The sequence below is a fragment of the Oncorhynchus keta genome, chromosome 12 (genome assembly GCF_023373465.1).
Source record: "Oncorhynchus keta strain PuntledgeMale-10-30-2019 chromosome 12, Oket_V2, whole genome shotgun sequence".
NCBI lineage: Eukaryota > Metazoa > Chordata > Actinopteri > Salmoniformes > Salmonidae > Oncorhynchus > Oncorhynchus keta.
In genome coordinates, this window is record NC_068432.1 from 47,682,147 (window position 1) to 47,703,596 (window position 21,450).

General features: G+C 41.6%; 2 protein-coding genes across 24 annotated transcripts in view; both read left to right on the forward strand.

Moving 5' to 3' along the window:
- The first annotated feature begins 9,900 nt into the window (after positions 1–9,900).
- Positions 9,901–16,026, forward strand: zgc:86839 (Cyclin-dependent kinases regulatory subunit 2-like). Its single transcript, XM_035783073.2, has 3 exons — positions 9,901–10,093; positions 13,140–13,267; positions 15,104–16,026. Exons 1-3 carry the CDS (start codon positions 10,002–10,004, stop codon positions 15,145–15,147), a joined length of 264 nt encoding a protein of 87 aa, XP_035638966.1. The 5' UTR covers positions 9,901–10,001; the 3' UTR covers positions 15,148–16,026.
- Positions 16,027–20,577: 4,551 nt separating this feature from the next.
- The window catches only part of sema4d (sema domain, immunoglobulin domain (Ig), transmembrane domain (TM) and short cytoplasmic domain, (semaphorin) 4D), an 88,537-nt gene continuing 87,664 nt past the window's right edge, over positions 20,578–21,450 (forward strand). For all 23 annotated transcript variants that reach the window (XM_052458525.1, XM_052458520.1, XM_052458499.1 and 20 more), the window contains exon 1: positions 20,578–20,813. The gene's annotated coding sequence lies outside the window, so the exon portion shown is untranslated. The remainder of the gene's footprint in view (positions 20,814–21,450) is intronic.

Sequence of the window (21,450 nt, forward strand, 5' to 3'; positions counted from 1 at the left end):
TAAATTAGTTTGTTTACAGAAGTATTCAGACCATTTGCTATGGGACTCGAAATGTAGCTAAAATCTCTTTGCTTTGTCATTATGGGGTATTGTGTGTAGATTGATCAGGGGGGAACAATATTTTATCTAAACCATTCTAAACCATTTTAGAATAAGCCTGTAACATAACAACATGTAGAAAACGTTAATAGGGTTTGAATACCCTCCCGAATGCACTGTATGTGTCATGTCCTTTGCCTGAGCATCAAACTCTTTGAGTGTAGAGTAGATGCGTCTCAGGCGTAGAAACTGGCCAGTCGGGATACTGGTTTTGAGATGTGGCCGATGATTACTGTTGAAGTGGAGGACAGTAATTCCTCTCTTTTGGGTTCCGATTGATAGTAGTTTTGAATATTTTGAGATCTAGGAAGTTGATACTGTTGGAGTCACTTTCAACAGTGAATTGTTGTTCAGGTCACAGACAAAGTCATCAAGATTGTCTTTAGATGAACCCCAAAATAAAATGAGGTCATCAATGTAGCGCTTCCAAAACCAGGAGAGGCAGACAGAGCATGGGGCCCACCAAGGCGGTCACCAAGGACGTGCAAGTTCCTGTCCTGAACCTCTCCAAAATATCCCTGACACTGACGCAGGAGTCTATACTAAGTAAGGAACTATTTTTCTCTACCACTTAAAATGTTTTCAAATTGAAAGTGGATACCTACAAATTCATGCGACAACTTCACCTGAAATGTTTATTTTCCTCTCTAAATAGATCCAGCCCAAACTACATATTAATAATATATGCCATTTAGCAGACGCTTTTATCCAAAGCGACTTACAGTCATGTGTGCATACATTCTACGTATGGGTGGTCCCGGGAATCGAACCCACTACCCTGGCGTTACAAGCGCCATGCTCTACCAACTGAGCTACAGAAGGACCATATTGAAGACCCTACAAAGAAGGAGGAACACCAATCCAGCGTCCCCCTCCGCGGTCCCCCGCACTTTTTCCAAAACCCTCATTGTTCATCACCCCATACCTTTCAAGCCCAGTTGTCACCACGTTTGGCAGACTGGTTGAAAAGGAATTGGAAACTATATTTTTAAAAATGACCATGGACCCCAATATCACACTCTTCCTCCAGCCGAAAGACGAGCACTAAGGAGAATAAGGGCATCGTCATAAAACCTGCGGATAAAGGTAGGGCAATAGTTGTCATGGACATGAACGATTACAATTCTGATATTGAAAAACATCTTCTGTCACGATCGTCGTTGGAAGCATACTCGGACCAAAGCGTGATCTGGGTTTCACATATTTATTGAAGCGAAACTTTGAACAAGAGAAAATAAAGAAACAACGAAACGTGATGTCAATGAAGTGCTCAAAGGCAACAACACAAAAACAAGATCCCACAAAACACAGTGGGGAAATGGCTGCCTAAATATCATACCCAATCAGAGACAACGATAAACAACTGCCCCCTGATTGGGAACCATACCAGGCCAACATAGAAACAAACAACCTAGATAGGAACACCCCCCTAGTCATACCCCGACCTAACCAAAATAGAGAATAAAAAGGCTTTCTATGGTCAGGGTGTGTGACACTGAACCTGTACTGTCCCTATCGACTTTTGCAAAGTGACCAATTTGCCTATATAACTATATAAAATCAGAAATTGATAGCTTGTTACAACATGCCTCACGTCAGTCATTTTTTTCCCTTCCGAAAGTGCATAAGAACCCTACTCAGCCTCCACCCAGACCTATTATCGGTGGCATATGATCAGTCATAGAGCCCCTTTAGAAATTAATAGATTTTTTGTGAAAGATTTCCTTTTTTAAGTCACCGTCCATTTTAAAAGACACAAAAGATTTACTCAACTGCTTAAATGACTGCTCATTACACTAGATGTGGCCAATCTGCATGGGGCGGCACAGTAGCCTAGTGGTTAGAGTGTGGAACTAGTAACCGGAAGGGTGCAAGTTCAAATCCCCGAGCTGACAAGGTACAAATCTGTCGTTCTGCCCCTGAACAGGCAGTTAACCCACTGTTCCCAGGCCGTCATTGAAAATAAGAATTTGGTTAAATAAAGGTTGAACAAAAAAAAGAATTCCCCATGCTGAAGGTCTACAATCGATTTCCAAAGTCATGTGGTGAATCTGCCTAATGACTTTCTGTTGGAGCAGTTGAACTTGGTACTTACAAATTACAATTTCAAGTTTGATGAGAAATTCTACCGACACAGCAGTAGGCTCAAATTACGCAAACCTTGCCGTGAGAGATTGGGAGACAGTTTATGTTCATTAAGGTGTTCCGAATGTTTTGTGTACGTTAACATTGCCAAAATAATAAAAATAAAATATTAAGATGGGCAAAAGAACACAAACACTGGACAGAGGAACTCTGCCTAGAAGGTCAACATCCCGGAGGCACCTCTTCACTTTAGACGTTGAGACATTGAGACACTACATAAAGAGAGACCTAAGACAACAACATAGCCTGGCAGCAACACATGAAAACACAGCATGGTAGCAAAACAACATACAAAACAACATGGCAGCAGCACAACAAGGTAGCAGCACAACAAGGTAGCAGCACAACATGGCAGCAGCACAAAACATGGTACAAACATTATTGGGCACAGACAACAGCACAATGAGGAAGAAGGTAGAGACCATAATACATCATGCGAAGCAGCCACAACTGTCAGTAAGAGTGTCCATGATTGAGTCTTTGAATGAAGAGATTGAGATAAAACGGCCCAGTTTGAGTGGGGTTTTTTTTCAGCTCGTTTCAGGCACTAGCTGCAGCGAACTGAAAAGAGGAGCGACCCAGGGATGTGCGTGCTTTGGGGACTTTTAACAGAATGTGACTGGCAGAATGGGTGTTGAATGTGGAGGATGAGGGCTGCAGTAGGTGTCTCAGATAGGGGGGAGCGAGGCCTAAGAGGGTTTTATAAATAAGCATCAAGTGTGTTTTTTTACTGAGAGTTGACAGATGGCACTTGTCTGGAAGGATGTGGGTGGAGAGTGTGGATAGATGGGTGTAGATGGGTTTGGTTGAAGAAATTCCCTCTTCCCCTACCCCTTCCCCCTAAAATGTAATGTAATTGCCACATTTTACCCTGTCATCCAAAATCAAATAAAATTGAATATTTTATAAGTGAGAAGCTAAGTCAAAATAAGATTGCATGATATTAATTTGTCTTTAAACATCTTTTCACTACTGCCCAAACGTAGTCATCGTCCACTTAAGCCAGCATTCCCTGTTTTTAGTTTTAAGATTTTAAGGTAAAGCACTTTGGATGAAGTGTCATAAATGTGACACAGGATGTATTATTGTGTTTATTTATGTGTTTGTACTATAAGTACATAAGGTATCCAATATTCTTAAATCTGATATGGGTTGAAGTTACTATTATTAATCCTGAGTCAAGTCTTCGAGCTCCCGAGTGGCACAGAGGTCTAAGGCACTGCATCTCAGTTCTAAAGGCGTCACTACAGACTCTGGTTTGATTCCCAGCTGTGTCACAACCAGCTGTGATTGGGAGTCCCATAGGGCAGCGCACAATTGGCCCAGCGTCGTTCCCATTTGTTCTCTCTGGTATAAAATAAAGATGAATTTTACTCATAAAATAAAGATCGTCCACAGACATATGTTAAATACTCAGGCCCTGGCTCATTGGAAGAGAGGGCAGGAGTCAGAGAATTAAGGCCTGAGGCTACAGCCCACTAGTCAGATCTTCAACCTAAACCTAACATTAGATAAAGGGAACCCGAGTGAACAAATAACACAATTACATACTTATTTAAAACTCTCTAGGTAGGTATTGTGGACTACAGTTTATCATGCAATTCTCTACCTCAGGCGAGCAATAGCTTAAGACTTCCTTAGATATCGTGCACCAGCTGTTATTTACAAAAATACATAGTCCGCCGCCCCTTGTCTTACCAGACGCCGCTGTTCTATCCTGCTGGTACAGAGTATAACCAGCCAGCTGTATGTTGATAGTGTCGTCGTTCAGCGACGTCTCCGTGAAGCATAAGATATTACAGTTTTGAATGTCCCGTTGGTAGTTTTTATCTTCTGCGTAGGTCATCAATTTTATTCTCCAAAGATTGCAAGTTTGCTAGCAGAATGGAAGAAAGTGGGGGTTTATTCAATAACCTACGAATTCTCAGAAGGCATCCCAACCTCCGTCCCTTTTTTCTCCTCCTCCTCTTCACGCAAATCACAGGGATCTGGGCCTGTTCCCAAGAAAGCAGTATGTCGTTCGCTTCGGCCTCGTCAGACTCGTTAAATAAAAAAAGTATTCTGCCAGTCCGTGGTGAGTAATCGCAGTCCTGATGTCCAGAAGTTATTTTCGGTCATAAGAGATGGTAACGGCAACATTATGCACAAGTAAAAAAACAAGTTACAAACAACGCAAATAAACAAACAAAGAAACACAATCAGTTGGGGGCACAAAAAAGCAGATTGTGGGACTAACTTATGTCCACTAGCTACTACTAGCTAGCATGATTATAGCCAGTAACAAGGTAGAGCTAGCTAACGAGCCTGCTAGTTAGTCAGTAGCCAGCCAGTTAGTTATAATTTAGCCAGCTAGTGCAAGCTAACTTTGTTCAGTTGTTGAGTTTGTTCTATTGGCATGTTAACTACATAATAAGTTATGCATCTTAGCATGAGTACTTTTATCTTCCAGTCACATTCACAGTCTAATCCTTTCTTTGTGCTGCCACCCTAAATTGTAAACACCCCTCCCCCCTAATCTCGTGAATATTATATAAGGGGAATAGTACATCCGGGTATGAACAAAAGGAAAAACACAAATCGAACAAATTATAAATGTTGTTGTTTAGTTATTTTTCCGTTATACCATGTCCAATTTGGACACAATAAATGGAAAAACAAGACTGCAGATTTCAGAAATGAAAAAAAGAGCAGTTTTCTGTTTTTCCACTCTCTGTTTTGCCTCGGGAATTCAAAATATCATAAGATATACAGACCATGGGCCTACCTGGATTTCCTTTTTGTTTTGGCCTTGCAGTACCACTGACATGTATTTCACCTTTATTAAACCAGGTAGGCTAGTTGAGAACACCTTTATTTAACCAGGTAGGCTAGTTGAGAACAAGTTCTCATTTACAACTGCGACCTGGCCAAGATAAAGTAAAGCAGTTTGACACATTCAACAACACAGAGTTACACATGGAATAAACAAACATACAGTCAATAATACAGTAGAAAAAGTCTATATACAGTGTGTGCAAATTAGGTAAGATAATGGAGGTAAGCCATGGTGGCGAAATAATTACAAAATACCAATTAAACACTGGAATGATAGATGTGCAGAAGATGAATGTGCAAGTTGAGATACTGGGGTGCAAAGGAGCAAGATAAATAAATAAATACAGTATGGGGATGAGGATGAGGTAGTTAGATGGGCTATTTACAGATGGGCTATGTACAGCTGCAGTGATCTGTGAGCTGCTCTGACAGCTGGTGCTTAAAGCTAGTGAGGGAGATATGAGTCTCCAGCTTCAGTGATTTTTACAGTTCGTACCAGTCATTGGCGGCAGAGAACTGTAAGGAAAGGTGGCCAAAGGAGGAATTGGCTTTGGAGATGACCAGTGAGATATACTGTACCTGCTGGAGTGTGTGCTATGGGTGGGTGCTGCTATGGTGACCAGTGAGCTGAGATAAGGCGGGGCTATACCTAGCAGAGACTTGTAGATGACCTGGAGCCAGTGGGTTTGGCGACAAGTATGAAGCGAGGGCCAGCCAACGAGAGCATACAGGTCGCAGTGGTGGGTAGTATATGGGGCTTTGGTGACAAAACGAATGGCACTGTGAAAGACTGCATCCAATTTGTTGAGTAGAGTGTTGGAGGCTATTTTGTAAATGACATCGCTGAAGTCGAGGATCGGTAGGATGGTCAGTTTTACGAGGGTATGTTTGGCAGCATGAGTGATGGATGCTTTGTTGTGATTCTAGACTTAATTTTGGTTTGGAGATGCTTAATGTGAGTCTGGAAGGAGAGTTTACAGTCTAGCCAGAAACCTAGGTATTTGTAGTTGTCCACATATTCTAAGTCAGAACCGTCCAGAGTAGTGATGCTGGATGGGCGGGCAGGTGCGGGCAGCGATCGGTTGAAGAGCATGCATTTAGTTTTACTTGCATTTAAGAGCAGTTGGAGGCCACGGAAGGAGAGCTGTATGTCATTGAAGCTCGTCAGGAGGTTAGTTAACACAGTGTCCAAAGAATGGCCAGAAGTATACAGAATGGTGTCGTCTGCGTAGAGGTGGATCAGAGAATCACCAGCAGCAAGAGCGACATCATTGATGTATACATCTGGAAATGATCTGGTACATGGCGATAGGCAGGCAAACAACCACTGATACTGTTGTTAATGACGATGAATATGATCAAAGATTTTCTATTTTATGGACAAAATGTGTGAGTTTTATACAGGTAACCAGTTCAAACAGGTGCAGTTAATACAGGTAATGAGTGGAGAACAGGAGGGATTCTTAAAGAAAAACTAACAGGTCTGTGAGAGACGGAATTCTTACTGGTTGGTAGGTGATCAAATACTTATATCATGCAATAAAATGCTAATTAATTACTTAAAAATCATACAATGTGATTTTCTGGATTTTTGTTTTAGATTCTGTCTCTCACAGTTGAAGTGTACCTATGATTAAAAAAAGTACATACCTCTACATGCTTTGTTATAAGTAGGAAAACTTGCAAAATCGGTAGTGTATCAAATACTTGTTCTCCCCACTACAGTGCCTTGCGAAAGTATTCGGCCCCCTTGAACTTTGCGACCTTTTGCCACATTTCAGGTTTCAAACATAAAGATATAAAACTGTATTTTTTGTGAAGAATCAACAACAAGTGGGACACAATCATGAAGTGGAACGACATTTATTGGTTATTTCAAACTTTTTTAACAAATCAAAAACTGAAAAATTGGGCGTGCAAAATTATTCAGCCCCTTTACTTTCAGTGCAGCAAACTCTCTCCAGAAGTTCAGTGAGGATCTCTGAATGATCTAATGTTGACCTAAATGACTAATGATGATAAATACAATCCACCTGTGTGTAATCAAGTCTCCGTATAAATGCACCTGCACTGTGATAGTCTCAGAGGTCCGTTAAAAGCGCAGAGAGCATCATGAAGAACAAGGAACACACCAGGCAGGTCCGAGATACTGTTGTGAAGAAGTTTAAAGCCGGATTTGGATACAAAAAGATTTCCCAAGCTTTAAACATCCCAAGGAGCACTGTGCAAGCGATAATATTGAAATGGAAGGAGTATCAGACCACTGCAAATCTACCAAGACCTGGCCGTCCCTCTAAACTTTCAGCTCATACAAGGAGAAGACTGATCAGAGATGCAGCCAAGAGGCCCATGATCACTCTGGATGAACTGCAGAGATCTACAGCTGAGGTGGGAAACTCTGTCCATAGGACAACAATCAGTCGTATATTGCACAAATCTGGCCTTTATGGAAGAGTGGCAAGAAAGCCATTTCTTAAAGATATCCATAAAAAGTGTCATTTAAAGTTTGCCACAAGCCACCTGGGAGACACACCAAACATGTGGAAGAAGGTGCTCTGGTCACATGAAACCAAAATTGAACTTTTTGGCAACAATGCAAAACGTTATGTTTGGCGTAAAAGCAACACAGCTCATCACCCTGAACACAACATCCCCACTGTCAAACATGGTGGTGGCAGCATCATGGTTTGGGCCTGCTTTTCTTCAGCAGGGACAGGGAAGATGGTTAAAATTGATGGGAAGAGGGATGGAGCCAAATACAGGACCATTCTGGAAGAAAACCTGATGGAGTCTGCAAAAGACCTGAGACTGGGACGGAGATTTGTCTGAATAATTTTGCACGCCCAATTTTTCAGTTTTTGATTTGTTAAAAAAGTTTGATTTGTTAAAAAGTTTGAAATATCCAATAAATGTCGTTCCACTTCATGATTGTGTCCCACTGGTTGTTGATTCTTCACAACAAAATACAGTTTTATATCTTTATGTTTGAAGCCTGAAATGTGGCAAAAGGTCGCAAAGTTCAAGGGGGCCGAATACTTTTGCAAGGCACTGTATATATCAGTGCATTTTCAACAACCCAACCGCAACTATGGACAGAACAGCTGGCAAGCATATTCACTGTCATCTTAAACCTCTCCTTGTCCCAGTCTGTAATCCCACGTCTAAAACTGATCACCATCATTCCTTCGCAAGAACTCTTAAGGCTTCATGCCACAATGACTAGCGCCCCAACAGATCCATAGACGATGCAATCTCAATTGCACTCCACACTGCCCTGATCCACCTATAGAATACCTACAGTAGCTAGATTTCCATCCAATTGGAGACAGATTTTCATGCAAATATTCTAAAATCTGCATATAAATAATATGCACATTTTACCACCAGAGATGTGTTTGCATCAAATTGACTTGTTGCAGATAAAAGGAAGTGCGTGATGATGTAGTGCACATAAAAATACATTGAGGTAAAATTAGCATGTAGCGAATAAAATATATTTTTTAAAGTTAAATGGGTTTCCATCGCATTTTACACTCTACTGATGGTTCTCACAACTCAATATTGTGTTATTTAACAAGTGTGCCCACTCTGGTATTTGCAAGTGCGCTCTTGCCAACAGCACTATCTGCGCTCTGTTGGCTAACGCACGTATAGCCTATGTAACCTGTGTGAAATGGCTAGCTAGTTAGCGGGTGCGAGCTAATAGCATTTCAATCAGTGACGTCACTCGCTCTGAGGCCTTGAAGTAGTCATTTTCCTTGTTCTCCAAGGGCCTCGGTTTTTGTGGAGCGATAGGTAAGGTGCTTCAAGGGTGTCAGTAGTTGATGTGTGCAGAGGGTCCCTGGTTTGAGCCAATGTAGTTGGAGGAGAGGGATGGAAGCAAAACTGTTACACTTACATCAGTGATTCCCGGCTCGTGGGAAGTGACAAAGACCTCGTACTTTACCAGGGCACAAATAATAATAATCAATAATTTAACCATCTTATATTTAATACCTTATTTTTTCATTGAAATATGTGAATAACTCACCACAGGTTAAGGGTGTGCTTGAAAGCATGCACATAACTCTGCAGTGTCGGGTTGTCTTAAATCATTTCCCACACACAGTCTGTGCTTGTATTTAGTTTTCATGTTAGTGGGGGCCGAGAATCCACTCTCACTTAGGTACGTGGTTGCAAAGGGCATCAGTGTCTTACAGCGATAACGCATAATGAAAGGAAACGTTATTAATATCACACCTTTTTCTGAAGTGAATGGTTTTCCCAACTACACCGCCCGCGAACAGCGGTGTTCTTTGATATATATACATTATGTGCAGCGCGAGTGAGGTTGATAGAAACTATACATTTTCACTTCGTCAGACATATTAAAAATGAATTACAATAATGAGACGTTTCCACCAATCGAAAGAAAGGATAGGCGGGAGTTTAACAGCCCACCGTGCCGCTTTGTGGACAACGACTCGCATTGTTAGGGCGGAGAGATATGTGTATTGTCACCATATCTATGTCTTTGGCGGAGTAAACCCTCTACCTTTGTCTCTTCCTCTGATGATAGAATATAGCTATCACTGCTTGGTGCTATCAGAGTTCTGCTGAAGTCGTACGTTCCATAATTTTCGTTACAATGTTGCAGGACGCAGCTGCAAAGTGTATGAAAACATAGCGAAAAAACTATCACAATTAATTTGATGAAACGTAAATATATTGTTGTGAATGGTGTAATTGAGGCACTTGATTTGCCTAGTGTGGACATTTTCCCCTCATTGGACGTGCACATACTTAGTTATTGTCATGTGATCCTTTTTATCCAATCAGTGGCTTGGTATAAGGCTTTTTTTTTTTCCTCCCGTAGGTTTGAATCGGTTAGCCAGACGTGTTGCAACGAAGCTAGCAGTGGGGACGTTCGTGGAATACTTTCTAACAAAGTGCAGTGGAATTGCATGTGTATACTGTCAAAGTTGTTTATTGACAATATGTCACACAAACAAATCTACTACTCAGACAAATATAACGACGAACACTATGAATACAGGTATGTTCGCTTCCTGATCCTGTTATTAGCTTGGCTCGCTAGCTAACGTTAGCTGGTAGCTACTATTAGCGTGTGTGGTTTAACTAACTAGCCAGGATCTGTAAGGACCAAAGTAGTGGGATAGGGTTATATATCTACAGTTAGATGGTGATGCAATTTCTCACCCCCATTAAAAAATAAATAAAATAGTGGACAAAATGTAGCTAATTCACTTTCCGAACTGTGAAAAGCAGCAATACGCAAACCACACGAATAACTATCTAGCCAACTTTATATTCTCTGCCGAAAATGGCGTAGCTACCAACGACTGTCGGTCGTCCTTTTTTATATTTAAAATTACTCCAGTGAACTGTTAATATCTAGCTAGGTAGTTAACTACTTCCATCTTTGCTGCTACTAGTAATACTACCATATATAGTAGTATATAGTATTAATCATAGTGGGCAGAGGCAAGTACGAGCTAGCAAGAGCCTATTGGCCCGTTCTAATATTTATTAGCATATTTCCGTTAGGTAACGCCTACTCTGAAGTGCGCGTGTGCAACATCTCAATTTTCTCTTGCACTCCCTCTAAACGCTTTTTGTCCCCTTATTTTCCCCTTTGGCAAAGGGTAAAGTCTACAAAACTTTGATCACTCTGTAACATATTCTAGTTTTAGAAACAGAACTGTTGAGAGTAAATGTTTTATTGATGAGAGAATTAGCAGAATATCGGCCAAAATCCATCTTCTCCCACTGCTGGCCAAAGAGCTTCCTCTCACCACCATATTTGGTGAGTGGAAACCCCAACCGGATGCTTCACACTTATACATCCGGTGAAATATCTGTCTCATTGTTCTGTGCTACTACTTTGTTAGCTCTGGTCCAGGACGTTGATCAGATGCATACTCACTATTCTCCCATTGAGGGAAATGTGTTTAATGACTAACTTCAATATACTTTTGTTAAGATGTCGCTAGAGTGGAGACAAACATTTATCTATATTTCTGCTGTCAATTCTTCAAAATACAAAATGAGATGTATGAGCAATTTGCTTACCGCCATATCCATGCGCATGCGTCAGATCTCCACGACAAGCATGTGGGTGGATTGGCGCGGTGCAGAATGACGCCCTGCACCAGAGCTACGGCTTCTATGATATAGCGGTAGCAACAATCGTTTAAGTGCATTCCGCCACCTACTGTGCTGGACTGTACGACCACTCATGCATGATCTGTCCAATTCTGTACTACCACGAAAATACAATTTAAAAAACAAAACAAATAAATCCCTACTAACTTCTAACACACCCCCCTACCCTATTAAACTTAATCTATATCATGCTGAAACACTCCACCCTTATGATTGTTCAGCATGTCAACAACTATTTCAACAGTTACATCTGTTACCCCAATATCTCTTTTGCCATCTCCACCATAACCTTACCAATAACAGCTATTAGTTCAACTTTATTCATTATGAAAGTGTCATTTGACACTGCACATTCATGAGCGCAAGATTTCTGAATATTCCTTGAAACCATGCCAGAATCAGCAGAAACACCAGCCCCGACATTAGGTAGTGCAGGAGTAGCCATGGAAGAGCCATCATTCCACACTGTAGTTCCACCAAAGCCCCTGCATATGATATAACATGACTGATCCTATATCTCTGAGCCTCTCTCTGTACTTGGCATCTACCAAATTGCTGCACTATGTCCCCCCCCCCCACACACACACACAATTACAACAAATAACCTTCACATTGCTCCCACATTCACCATAATCATGTTCCCTTCCACACTTGGCACATCTTTCCTTTATTTACATTGAACAGCCAAACGTCCCATTCTTTGGCATTTAAAACACCACAGTGGGGATGGGAGGAGTCCTATGTGTACTTTTCCAGGCCAAACCTTCTCAACCCTCAGCAACACGGATTGGCTTCCACTTATTTGACCCTTTTTCCTACTGATCAACAACCTTTTGGCCTCAATCACTCTGCCTTCCTTCACATTCTCTTTAATATCATTTTTGGACCTAGATATTGGGACTCTAGTGATAGAGCTTACCCGTGGTGTAAATTAGGGGTAAATGACTGCCCCCTCTCGTTGAAGTCACAAAGTTCAAGGCCGACTGCGGTCATGCGGGCATTGCAGAAAACGGGATCCCCCATTCTACTGAAGGGAAATCTTTGTGGTCAGTCTTGGGTGTAAATAACAATTAAGAAGACAATCACAAAACCAATAATTGCTTCTATTACACCAGATGTATGTCCTGATTATTTTAAAATCACAGAAAAAAAGTGAAGGATAATTTAGTAGCTAACGGCAGCACCCCAGTCAGCCTTTAACTTGAGACACTCGATGAGAGGGGGCAGCACTGAGCTGCAACATTTCATGGAGTATTTAACCCTTTAACTAGGCAAGTCAGTTAAGAACACATTCTTATTTACAATGATGGCGTACGCCGGCCAAATCCAGGCGGAGCTGGGCCAATTGTGCATCGCCCTATGGGAATCCCAATCACGGCCGGTTGTGATACCGCCTGGATTCGAACCAGGGTGTCTCGTGATGCAGCGGTCTAAAGCACTGCATCGCTTAGACCGCTGCGCTATTCGAGTAGCTCAAACGAATAATTTTATGTCTACATAAATCTCCCACCTGAGATGCTTAAAATGAGTTATTGAGTCTTCACATAATGAAAGAATGGTGTCACGTGATCGATGGCCTTGTCAATTCATACAGTCTTTGATGAAAGTTGAAGTTTCAGCTTTCAATTGATAATTCCATTGATAACCAGTTCATAATGATTGGAATTGGTGGTCTAGCTAGCTGCTTTAACTGTTACCGATATGTAACGTCGGATCTTAGCCTCTTTTATTGTTCCGTTCAGTTGGATAGGCCTAGCTAGCGACAGTGTAAAGATGAACTCGCACTGGTTTTCGGTTATAAAGTACATAACCACTAACCAGTACTTTTAGAAAATATTCAACCTATATGGACTTTGAATACATTATTTACTACAGTAAAAATGTGTTTATTGTTGCTCTACTTGCTCTTCCAACAGACATGTTGTTTTGCCGCGGGAGATGGTGAAACAAGTCCCCAAATCCCACCTGATGTCTGAGGATGAGTGGAGGCGAATGGGAGTGCAGCAGTCTCTTGGATGGGTGCACTATATGATCCATGAACCTGGTTTGTACCCTATATTCTTTGTCTACACCACATCAATCATGTCTCAAGGCAAATAGACTGGTCCCAGGGTTTGTGTTTTTTGTTGTTGCCAATTTTCTGTTGTCATACTTGGCATGACAGTGAGTGACCCAAATGAGTTGGCAAGACGGCACAAACAGATCTGGGACCAGGCTAAGTGTAGACTATATGTGAAGGGTTTGTAATTTGTAAGTCGATTCTTCTTTTTTATATGTATATATACACTGCTCAAAAAAAATAAAGGGAACACTTAAACAACACAATGTAACTCCAAGTCAATCACACTTCTGTGAAATCAAACTGTCCACTTAGGAAGCAACACTGACAATAAATTGCACATGCTGTTGTGCAAATGGAATAGACAACGTGTGGAAATTATAGGCATTTAGCAAGACACCCCCAATAAAGGAGTGGTTCTGCAGGTGGTGACCAAAGACCACTTCTCAGTTCCTATGTTTCCTGGCTCATGTTTTGGTCACTTTTGAATGCTGGCGGTGCTTTCACTCTAGTGGTAGCATAAGACGGAGTCTACAACCCACACAAGTGGCTCAGGTAGTGCAGCTCATCCATTGATGTGCCATCCTGCGAGATGTGGCACGAAGGTTTGCTGTGTCTGTCAGCGTAGTGTCCAGAGCATAGAGGCGCTACCAGGAGACAGGCCAGTACATCAGGAGATATGGAGGAGGCCGTAGGAGGGCAACAACCCAGCAGCAGGACCGCTATCTCTGCCTTTGTGCAAGGAGGAGCACTGCCAGAGCCCTGCAAAATGACCTCCAGCAGGCCACAAATTTGCATGTGTCTGCTCAAACGGTCAGAAACAGACTCCATCAGGGTGGTATGAGGGCCCGACGTCCACAGATGGGGGTTGTGCTTACAGCCCAACACCGTGCAGGACGTTTGGCATTTGACAGAGAACACCAAGATTGGCAAATTCGCCACTGGCGCCCTGTGCTCTTCACAGATGAAAGCAGGTTCACACTGAGCACATGTGACAGTCTGGAGACGCCGTGGAGAACGTTCTGCTGCCTGCAACATCCTCCAGCATGACCGGTTTGGCGCTGGGTCAGTCATGGTGTGGGGTGGCATTTCTTTGGGGGGGCCGCACAGCCCTCCATGTGCTCGCCAGAGGTAGCCTGACTGCCATTAGGTACCGAGATGAGATCCTCAGACCCCTTGTGAGACAATATGCTGGTGCGGTTGGCCCTGGGTTCCTCCTAATGCAAGACAATGCTAGACCTCATGTGGCTGGAATGTGTCAGCAGTTCCTGCAAGAGGAAGGCGTTGATGCTATGGACTGGCCCGCCCGTTCCCCAGACCTGAATCCAATTGAGCACATCTGGGACATCATGTCTCGCTCCATCCACCAACGCCACGTTGCACCACAGACTGTCCAGGAGTTGGCGGATGCATTAGTCCAGGTCTGGGAGGAGATCCCTCAGGAGACCATCCGCCACCTCATCAGGTGCATGCCCAGGCGTTGTAGGGAGGTCATACAGGCACGTGGAGGCCACACACACTACTGAGCCTCATTTTGACTTGTTTTAAGGACATTACATCAAAGTTGGATCAGCCTGTAGTGTGGTTTTCCACTTTAATTTTGAGTGTGACTCCAAATCCAGACCTCCATGGGTTGATAAATTTCATTTCCATTGATCATTTTTGTGATTTTGTTGTCAGCACATTCCACTATGTAAAGAAAAAAGTATTTAATTCAGATCTAGGATGTTATTTTAGTGTTCCCTTTATTTTTTTGAGCAGTGTTTATTATATATATTATATTTATTATATATATTTATTTATTTGGGTATTTTCTTTCAGAGCCTCACATTCTCCTGTTTAGACGACCATTACCGAAGAACTGATCTGGAACGTTCCTTCCTGTCAACATTCCGTGGTATTCATAGAATACTCGCTCCCCTACAAGTTATATTGTCTGCTGTGCATGAAGCTGTATTTGTCTCAGCAACCAAGCTCAGTCGGATTGTACGGAGGATGTGAATGTTCTGTCACTGTGGCATTTAATGAATATCATACCAATATGTTGCTACTAGTACTACACTAATACCAAAGTGCCTACGATGAATATCCACCCTTTGATCAAGTGTTGAAATAAAGTATTGAGTAACATGTTATTGACTAACATGTTGTTTTTCCTATCGCTTTAATATAATTGTTGTATAACCTTCCCAAAACGGCTGCATGTGCTCACTTTTCTATGACTAATGATATGTACTGTGTTTTCTATTTTCTAATTGAATGGATTTATAAGTAGGTGCACCAGATGGTATTGACTAGCTTTTTGTACATAAAAGTCAACTCTTGATTGAAAGCTCAGTAAAGATGGTGTTTGCTTGTATACTTTACTTGTTCCCGGTTCTCCAAAGTACCTGTTTTCTATCTACTGTCCACTGACATGCAGGCAGCACGTGTGGCATGACAAGTAGCCAGCCAGGCTACTTTTGGTGGCCAGTCAAACATGTTTATTTTTCAGCTCATGTATTTGTGATCATAACTGTTGATAGAGCCGTACAGCCTCTAATCTGCACCGCTACTGAACCACTGAGGATATCATCAGTCTGTAATACAAACGTATCATTTGTGATTGTCTACACCACATACACAATGGTATGAAAGAAGTTTTGTCACTCTTGAGCCTAAATCAATCTATGGTTGTTTGGCTGTTGGCTCTTTTTTTTAAATGTCATTACTTTTGATGAGAATAAATATATTTTTGAAATGGGCTACTTGGGTCCTTCAGAAATGGTGTTGTAAGCTTTTGGCCATGAGATGGTGCTATAGGACATGTTAAAATAGGGCATCGGCCAAGATGGAAATGTATTGGTACAAACCTGTCCCATATTGAGGTGTAGGCTTACATAAAAAGAAACAAACTGAGTGTTGGTGGGGGGGTAATTGAAATACAGTCTAAAAAGTAATCGATGAAGCAAACTGCTTTCACTTGCCTTACCAAAATAATGTATGTAGGCAATGCTTTGTGGTTTGAGGTCAACTGCTGATTGCGCAATACCCTTATGTGCCTGAGTAGGTCAAATATTGACTGGATTGATCATTTACTCTCTACCAAGGCCATTTTGGTTGTCTTGCTTTTTCTGAACGTTGTGACTGTTGTTCTGTGGGTGCAGTGCTCGCGTTATTGAGAGCGATGGCATGCCGTGGCTGCAGGCAACATAGATTTAGCATGGTGTCTAGTTCATATCTGGAATACCCCAGATGGCTGTGGCAGAATAACTATTTATATTAAATATATAATATGATCCGTCTTTTAAACAGTGGAAAATATTTTAAAGAACATTTCAAGTTTTTCAGAGGGACCCTGTCATTACAGTATGAATAATCATATCGTTCTCGCACACAAGCACTGCACACACACACACACACTACATTTAACCTCATTTTCTGCACCAGACAATTTTGAGGTTGAATTCCATTAATAGAGCACGTCATCCCACAGTGACCTCTTGGTCTGCCCTAAGGTGCCCCTAACATAGTCAACACTTCCACAAACATCTACATGCCCTGATACAAACGCCTTTCTGACATTCTTTGTCTTTCACACCACTTGACTTGAACGTTGTCTCTCTAAAAAGTGGAAGCACAATAAAAACACTGAAGGACAGTAACGTGTGTCTGTCGTCAGCACATGATGATGCAGACACATTTTGTTTCCTGCATAACAACTTCTTCCAGTAGGGTTTATTACAGTGGTGTATCTGTCTGCTCTGCAGCATGGACACACCAACCAGATTATATATTGCCTAGTTCACTGGCATATCTGAAGAGTGTGGCTCTGGCGTGGAGATCACACCCCCACCCACACTTGCTATCGGAGTAATTCCAAAGGTTAACAGAGCAAATGAAGGGTGACATTACTTTATCACTCATACACAGTACATTCAGAAAGTATTCACTAAATTATTTTTTTCCCACATTTTTTTATATTAAGGCCTTATTCTAAAATGTATTCAATTGTTTATTTTCCTCATCAATCTACACACAATACCCCATTATGACAAAGAAAAAACAGGTTTTTAGAAATGTTAGCCAATTTAAAAAACTTAAACTAAATATTACATAAGTATTCAGGCCCTTTACTCAGTACTTTGTTGAAGCATCTTTGGCAACGATTACAGCCTCGAGTCTTCTTGGGTGTGACGCTACAAGCTTGTCAGACCTGTATTTGGGGAGTTTCTCCCATTCTTCTCTGCAGATCCTCTCAAGCTCTGTCAGGTTGGATGGGGAGCGTCTATGCACAGCTATTTTCAGGTCTCTCCAAAGATGTTCGATCGGGTTCAAGTCCAGGCTCTGGCTGGGCCACTCCAGAACATTCAGAGACTGGTCCCGAAGACACTCTTGGCTGTGTGCTTAGGGTTGTTGTCCTGTTGGAAGGTGAACCTTCGCCCCACTCTGAGGTCCTGAGCGCTCTGTATTCTGCCCCGTTCATCTTTGCCTCGATCCTGACGAGTCTCCCAGTCCCTGGTGCTGAAAAACATCCCCACAGCATGATGCTGCCACCATCATGCTTCACCATAGGGATGGTGCCAGGTTTCCTCCAGACGTGATGCTTGGCATTCAGGCCAAATAGTTCAATCTTGGTTTCATCAAGCCAGAGAATCTTATTTCTCATTGTCTGAGAGTCTTTCGTTGCCTTTTGGCAAACTCCAAGCGGGCTGTCATGTGCCTTTGACTGAGGAGTGGCTTCCGTCTGGCCACTCTACTATAAAGGCCTGATTGGTGGAGTGCTGCAGAGATGGTTATCCTTCTTGTAGCTTCTCCCATCGCCACAGAGGAACTCTAGAGATCTGTTAAAGTGACCATCACGTTCTTGGTCAATTTCGAGTCTCATAGTAAAGGGTCTGAATACTTTTTTCTTTTTTATACATACATTTTTAAAATCTTAAAACCTGTTTTCACTTTGTCATTATGGGTGTTGTGTGTAGATAGCTGAGGAAAAACATGTAATTAATTTAAGAATAAGGCTGTAACTTAACAAAATGTGGAAAAATTCAAGGGGTCTGAATACATTCCGAAGGCACTGTATGTATCAATGCACCCAGTCACTACAAAGATAGAGGCGTCCTTCCTAACTCAGTTGCCTATGAGGAAGGAAACCGCTCAGGGATTTCACCATGAGGCCAATGGTGACTTAAAAGAGTTACAGACTTTAAATTAATGGCTGTGATAGGAGAAAACTGAGGATGGATCAACAACATTGTAGTTAATCCACAATACTAACCTAATTGACAGAGAGAGAAAAAAGAAAGCCTGTTCAGAAAGAAAATTATTCCCATAAAAGCATCCTATCCAAGCAGATGATACATCTCCTTTAATTATTGAAATGTGATGTGCTTTCTGGCCACGTGACTGCCATATCTTCACCCGTGGGTGCTTCATTTTGGTAGTAGTGAAGGACCAGCGAGCTGGCTACACCTACTAGGGAGTCCATGAACTGCAGTGGCTGAGCTCAAACTTAATGAAAGTCCTAATATGGAGAAGCCACACAGATGGCAAGGACACCTTGATGACACGTGCTGCCTGCCATTCTGGACTTGCTCCAGACACCACCTTGATGACACCGTGCTGCCTGCCTTCCCCTGGACTTGCTCCAGAAACCATCTTTTCTTGCTCTCCCATTTGATCCCCTCCCTCCGATGATTACTCAAAGCCGTGGACTTTCCAACCATTTTTTTGTTGTTTTAAAGCTCTTTGAGGTTCTTTATGTAATGAATAACGTTATGAAAGTTGAATAAATTATTATTATTATATGTGGAGGATAGATCTAGAATCTACAGGGAGAGATCTAGAATGCACAGGGGGGAATCTAGAAGGCAATTGGAGGGATCTAGAATGCACAAGGAGGAATCTAGAATGCACAGGGAGAGATCTAGAATGCACAGGGAGGGATCTAGAATGCAATGGGAGGGATCTAGATTCTAGAATGCACATCTGTACAAATCAGCAGACTGACTCCTAATTGCGTTTGGGGACTGGTTCCAACAAACATTCCATAGTCACCTGTTTTCTCTTAACCAACACATGTCACATAGTGAATGAAGATTACCACAGCTGCTTTTTATATTCATTTTGGGCAGCACTTACGGTACCACTAACACAGGGAGTCATTTAAAGTAAGTGCAAGATCAGAGGAGGCTGGTGAGAGGAGCTATAGGAGGATGGGCTCATTGTAATGGCTGAAATGGGATACATGGAATGGAGTCAAACTTGGTTCATGTGTTTGATGTGTTTGATACCTATCCATTTATTCCATTCCAGCCATTACAATGATCCCATCCTATAGCTCCTCCCACCAGCTTCCTCTGCTCAAGATACTACAGGGGCTGATAGGACTGTGATTGAACTAGGTTCTATGACTTACTGTATATCTCAATGATAGTGTGTAACAGAAGGGTATCTTACCAACAACATACTACAATTATCTTCTCAAAACAAGTCTGAAAGATAAAGGTGAAGAAAGATAATGTGACATTTACGTTTAGATGTATGTCGTGAAGATATAGCTGAAAATTCAATGTAGAAGGAAAACATGTACTGTATATTCTGACCATTAAACTAAAAGATATGTAGGAATACTATGCCATTATACAGATGGAGTGCATGGAATTTAAGTTAGACTAAGTGATGAGGCAAAAATCATCATTCATTTCATTCATATATTCATTCATATATTTCAACAGTACTTTGTTCACACTTCACAACCACATTTCATCAAGATGAGAGAAGCTCCACGGCTGAAAGATGTGATTGTGTTTATCCCGAGCCACCACTTGAAGGAGTCTGGGGTTGGAACCCCCGGCACTCTGCCCTTTCCACCCCCTTCATTGGACCATAAGACAAGGGATGGTTTGTCTGGTTTTACTGTGTTTTTGATTCACTGCTCAATTTGAGGAAATGTTGCATAACCTTTGACCCATAACAATGACCTTTCCAACTCCTTCAGTAGAATGTCTGTGAGTAGCTGTCCAAGCCCCCCCCTCCCACACACACACAAAGTTTTGGTCAAAAGTAAAGTCTAGACATTAGTGAGTCCATTTGGAGGTTTGAGTCTGTTCTATTCTATTATAAATTGAGTGTGCTAAAACATTTAAATTCCTCTGTCTGTCCTCAATGATATTTTTATAAAGGTGTTAAATAAACCGCATTATCTGCTAGGCCTATGTATCATAATAACTTTCAAATATAATATTAATTGTAACAACCATATAGACTGTATAAAATGGGTAACAACAGCGGGCTTTGTGCCACTCTCTCACACAAGCGCCATCAGTGCCCTCTGGAGACCTACCTTGCTTGTTTGCATATTGCTTTTCTCTGTCCCACCCCCCTCTCTATCTCGACTGATATCACTGCTGAGAAAGGATTTTTGAATTCGCAGCAGCACACACAGGTCACACCCGCCATGCTGTGAGTCACAGCGACAAACTTGACAAGCTCCGGCAACCACGGTCAACTATTTTAACGACCCAGACAAAGAGGATATTTTTTTTACCAAGTAAGTCAAAGATTGATTTTATGTTTAGGTCAATGCACCGTTTAATTCGTGATACGGATATGTTTTGTTGAACATTTGTTGAGAAACTTATCTGCTGTGGGTTGTTGCATGGCTGTCTATCTGGTATCTGAGCTTGCCTTGCGGTCATGCATGCTGCTCACTCAGTGAGTAGGGTTGGATAAAGGTCTATATTTGAGGGGTTGGAGCTTTTTAGTTCGCATTACATTTGTTACAACAGGTTGTTTATTTTGTAAGGAATTTACTACAGCTTTACTATGTTTATTTTGAAGTTTGCGATCTAGTTACGTTAATACATGTTTCTGAAAGATCGATTTTCCTGTAAAATAAAAGTGCACTTTTTGTTGACTTTTTATCAGACTAAAATTGTGTGTAGGTTGTCATCACCACCTAAATAATTTCAAATGAAGGCTTGTACATTTTATTTCGTGCTTTTTTTGTATATAAAAAAACTTTTGCAAATACACGTTTGTTACTGTAGCCATAGCAGCGTCTCATCTCATAAATTACAACGTTGGCGTAAAACAGTTTCAGTTAGAGAATTATTATTATTATTTAGTCAAGAGACTTTTAAAGATTAAAATATCTCCATGTTTAATGAGTTCTCAGGGTCATACCG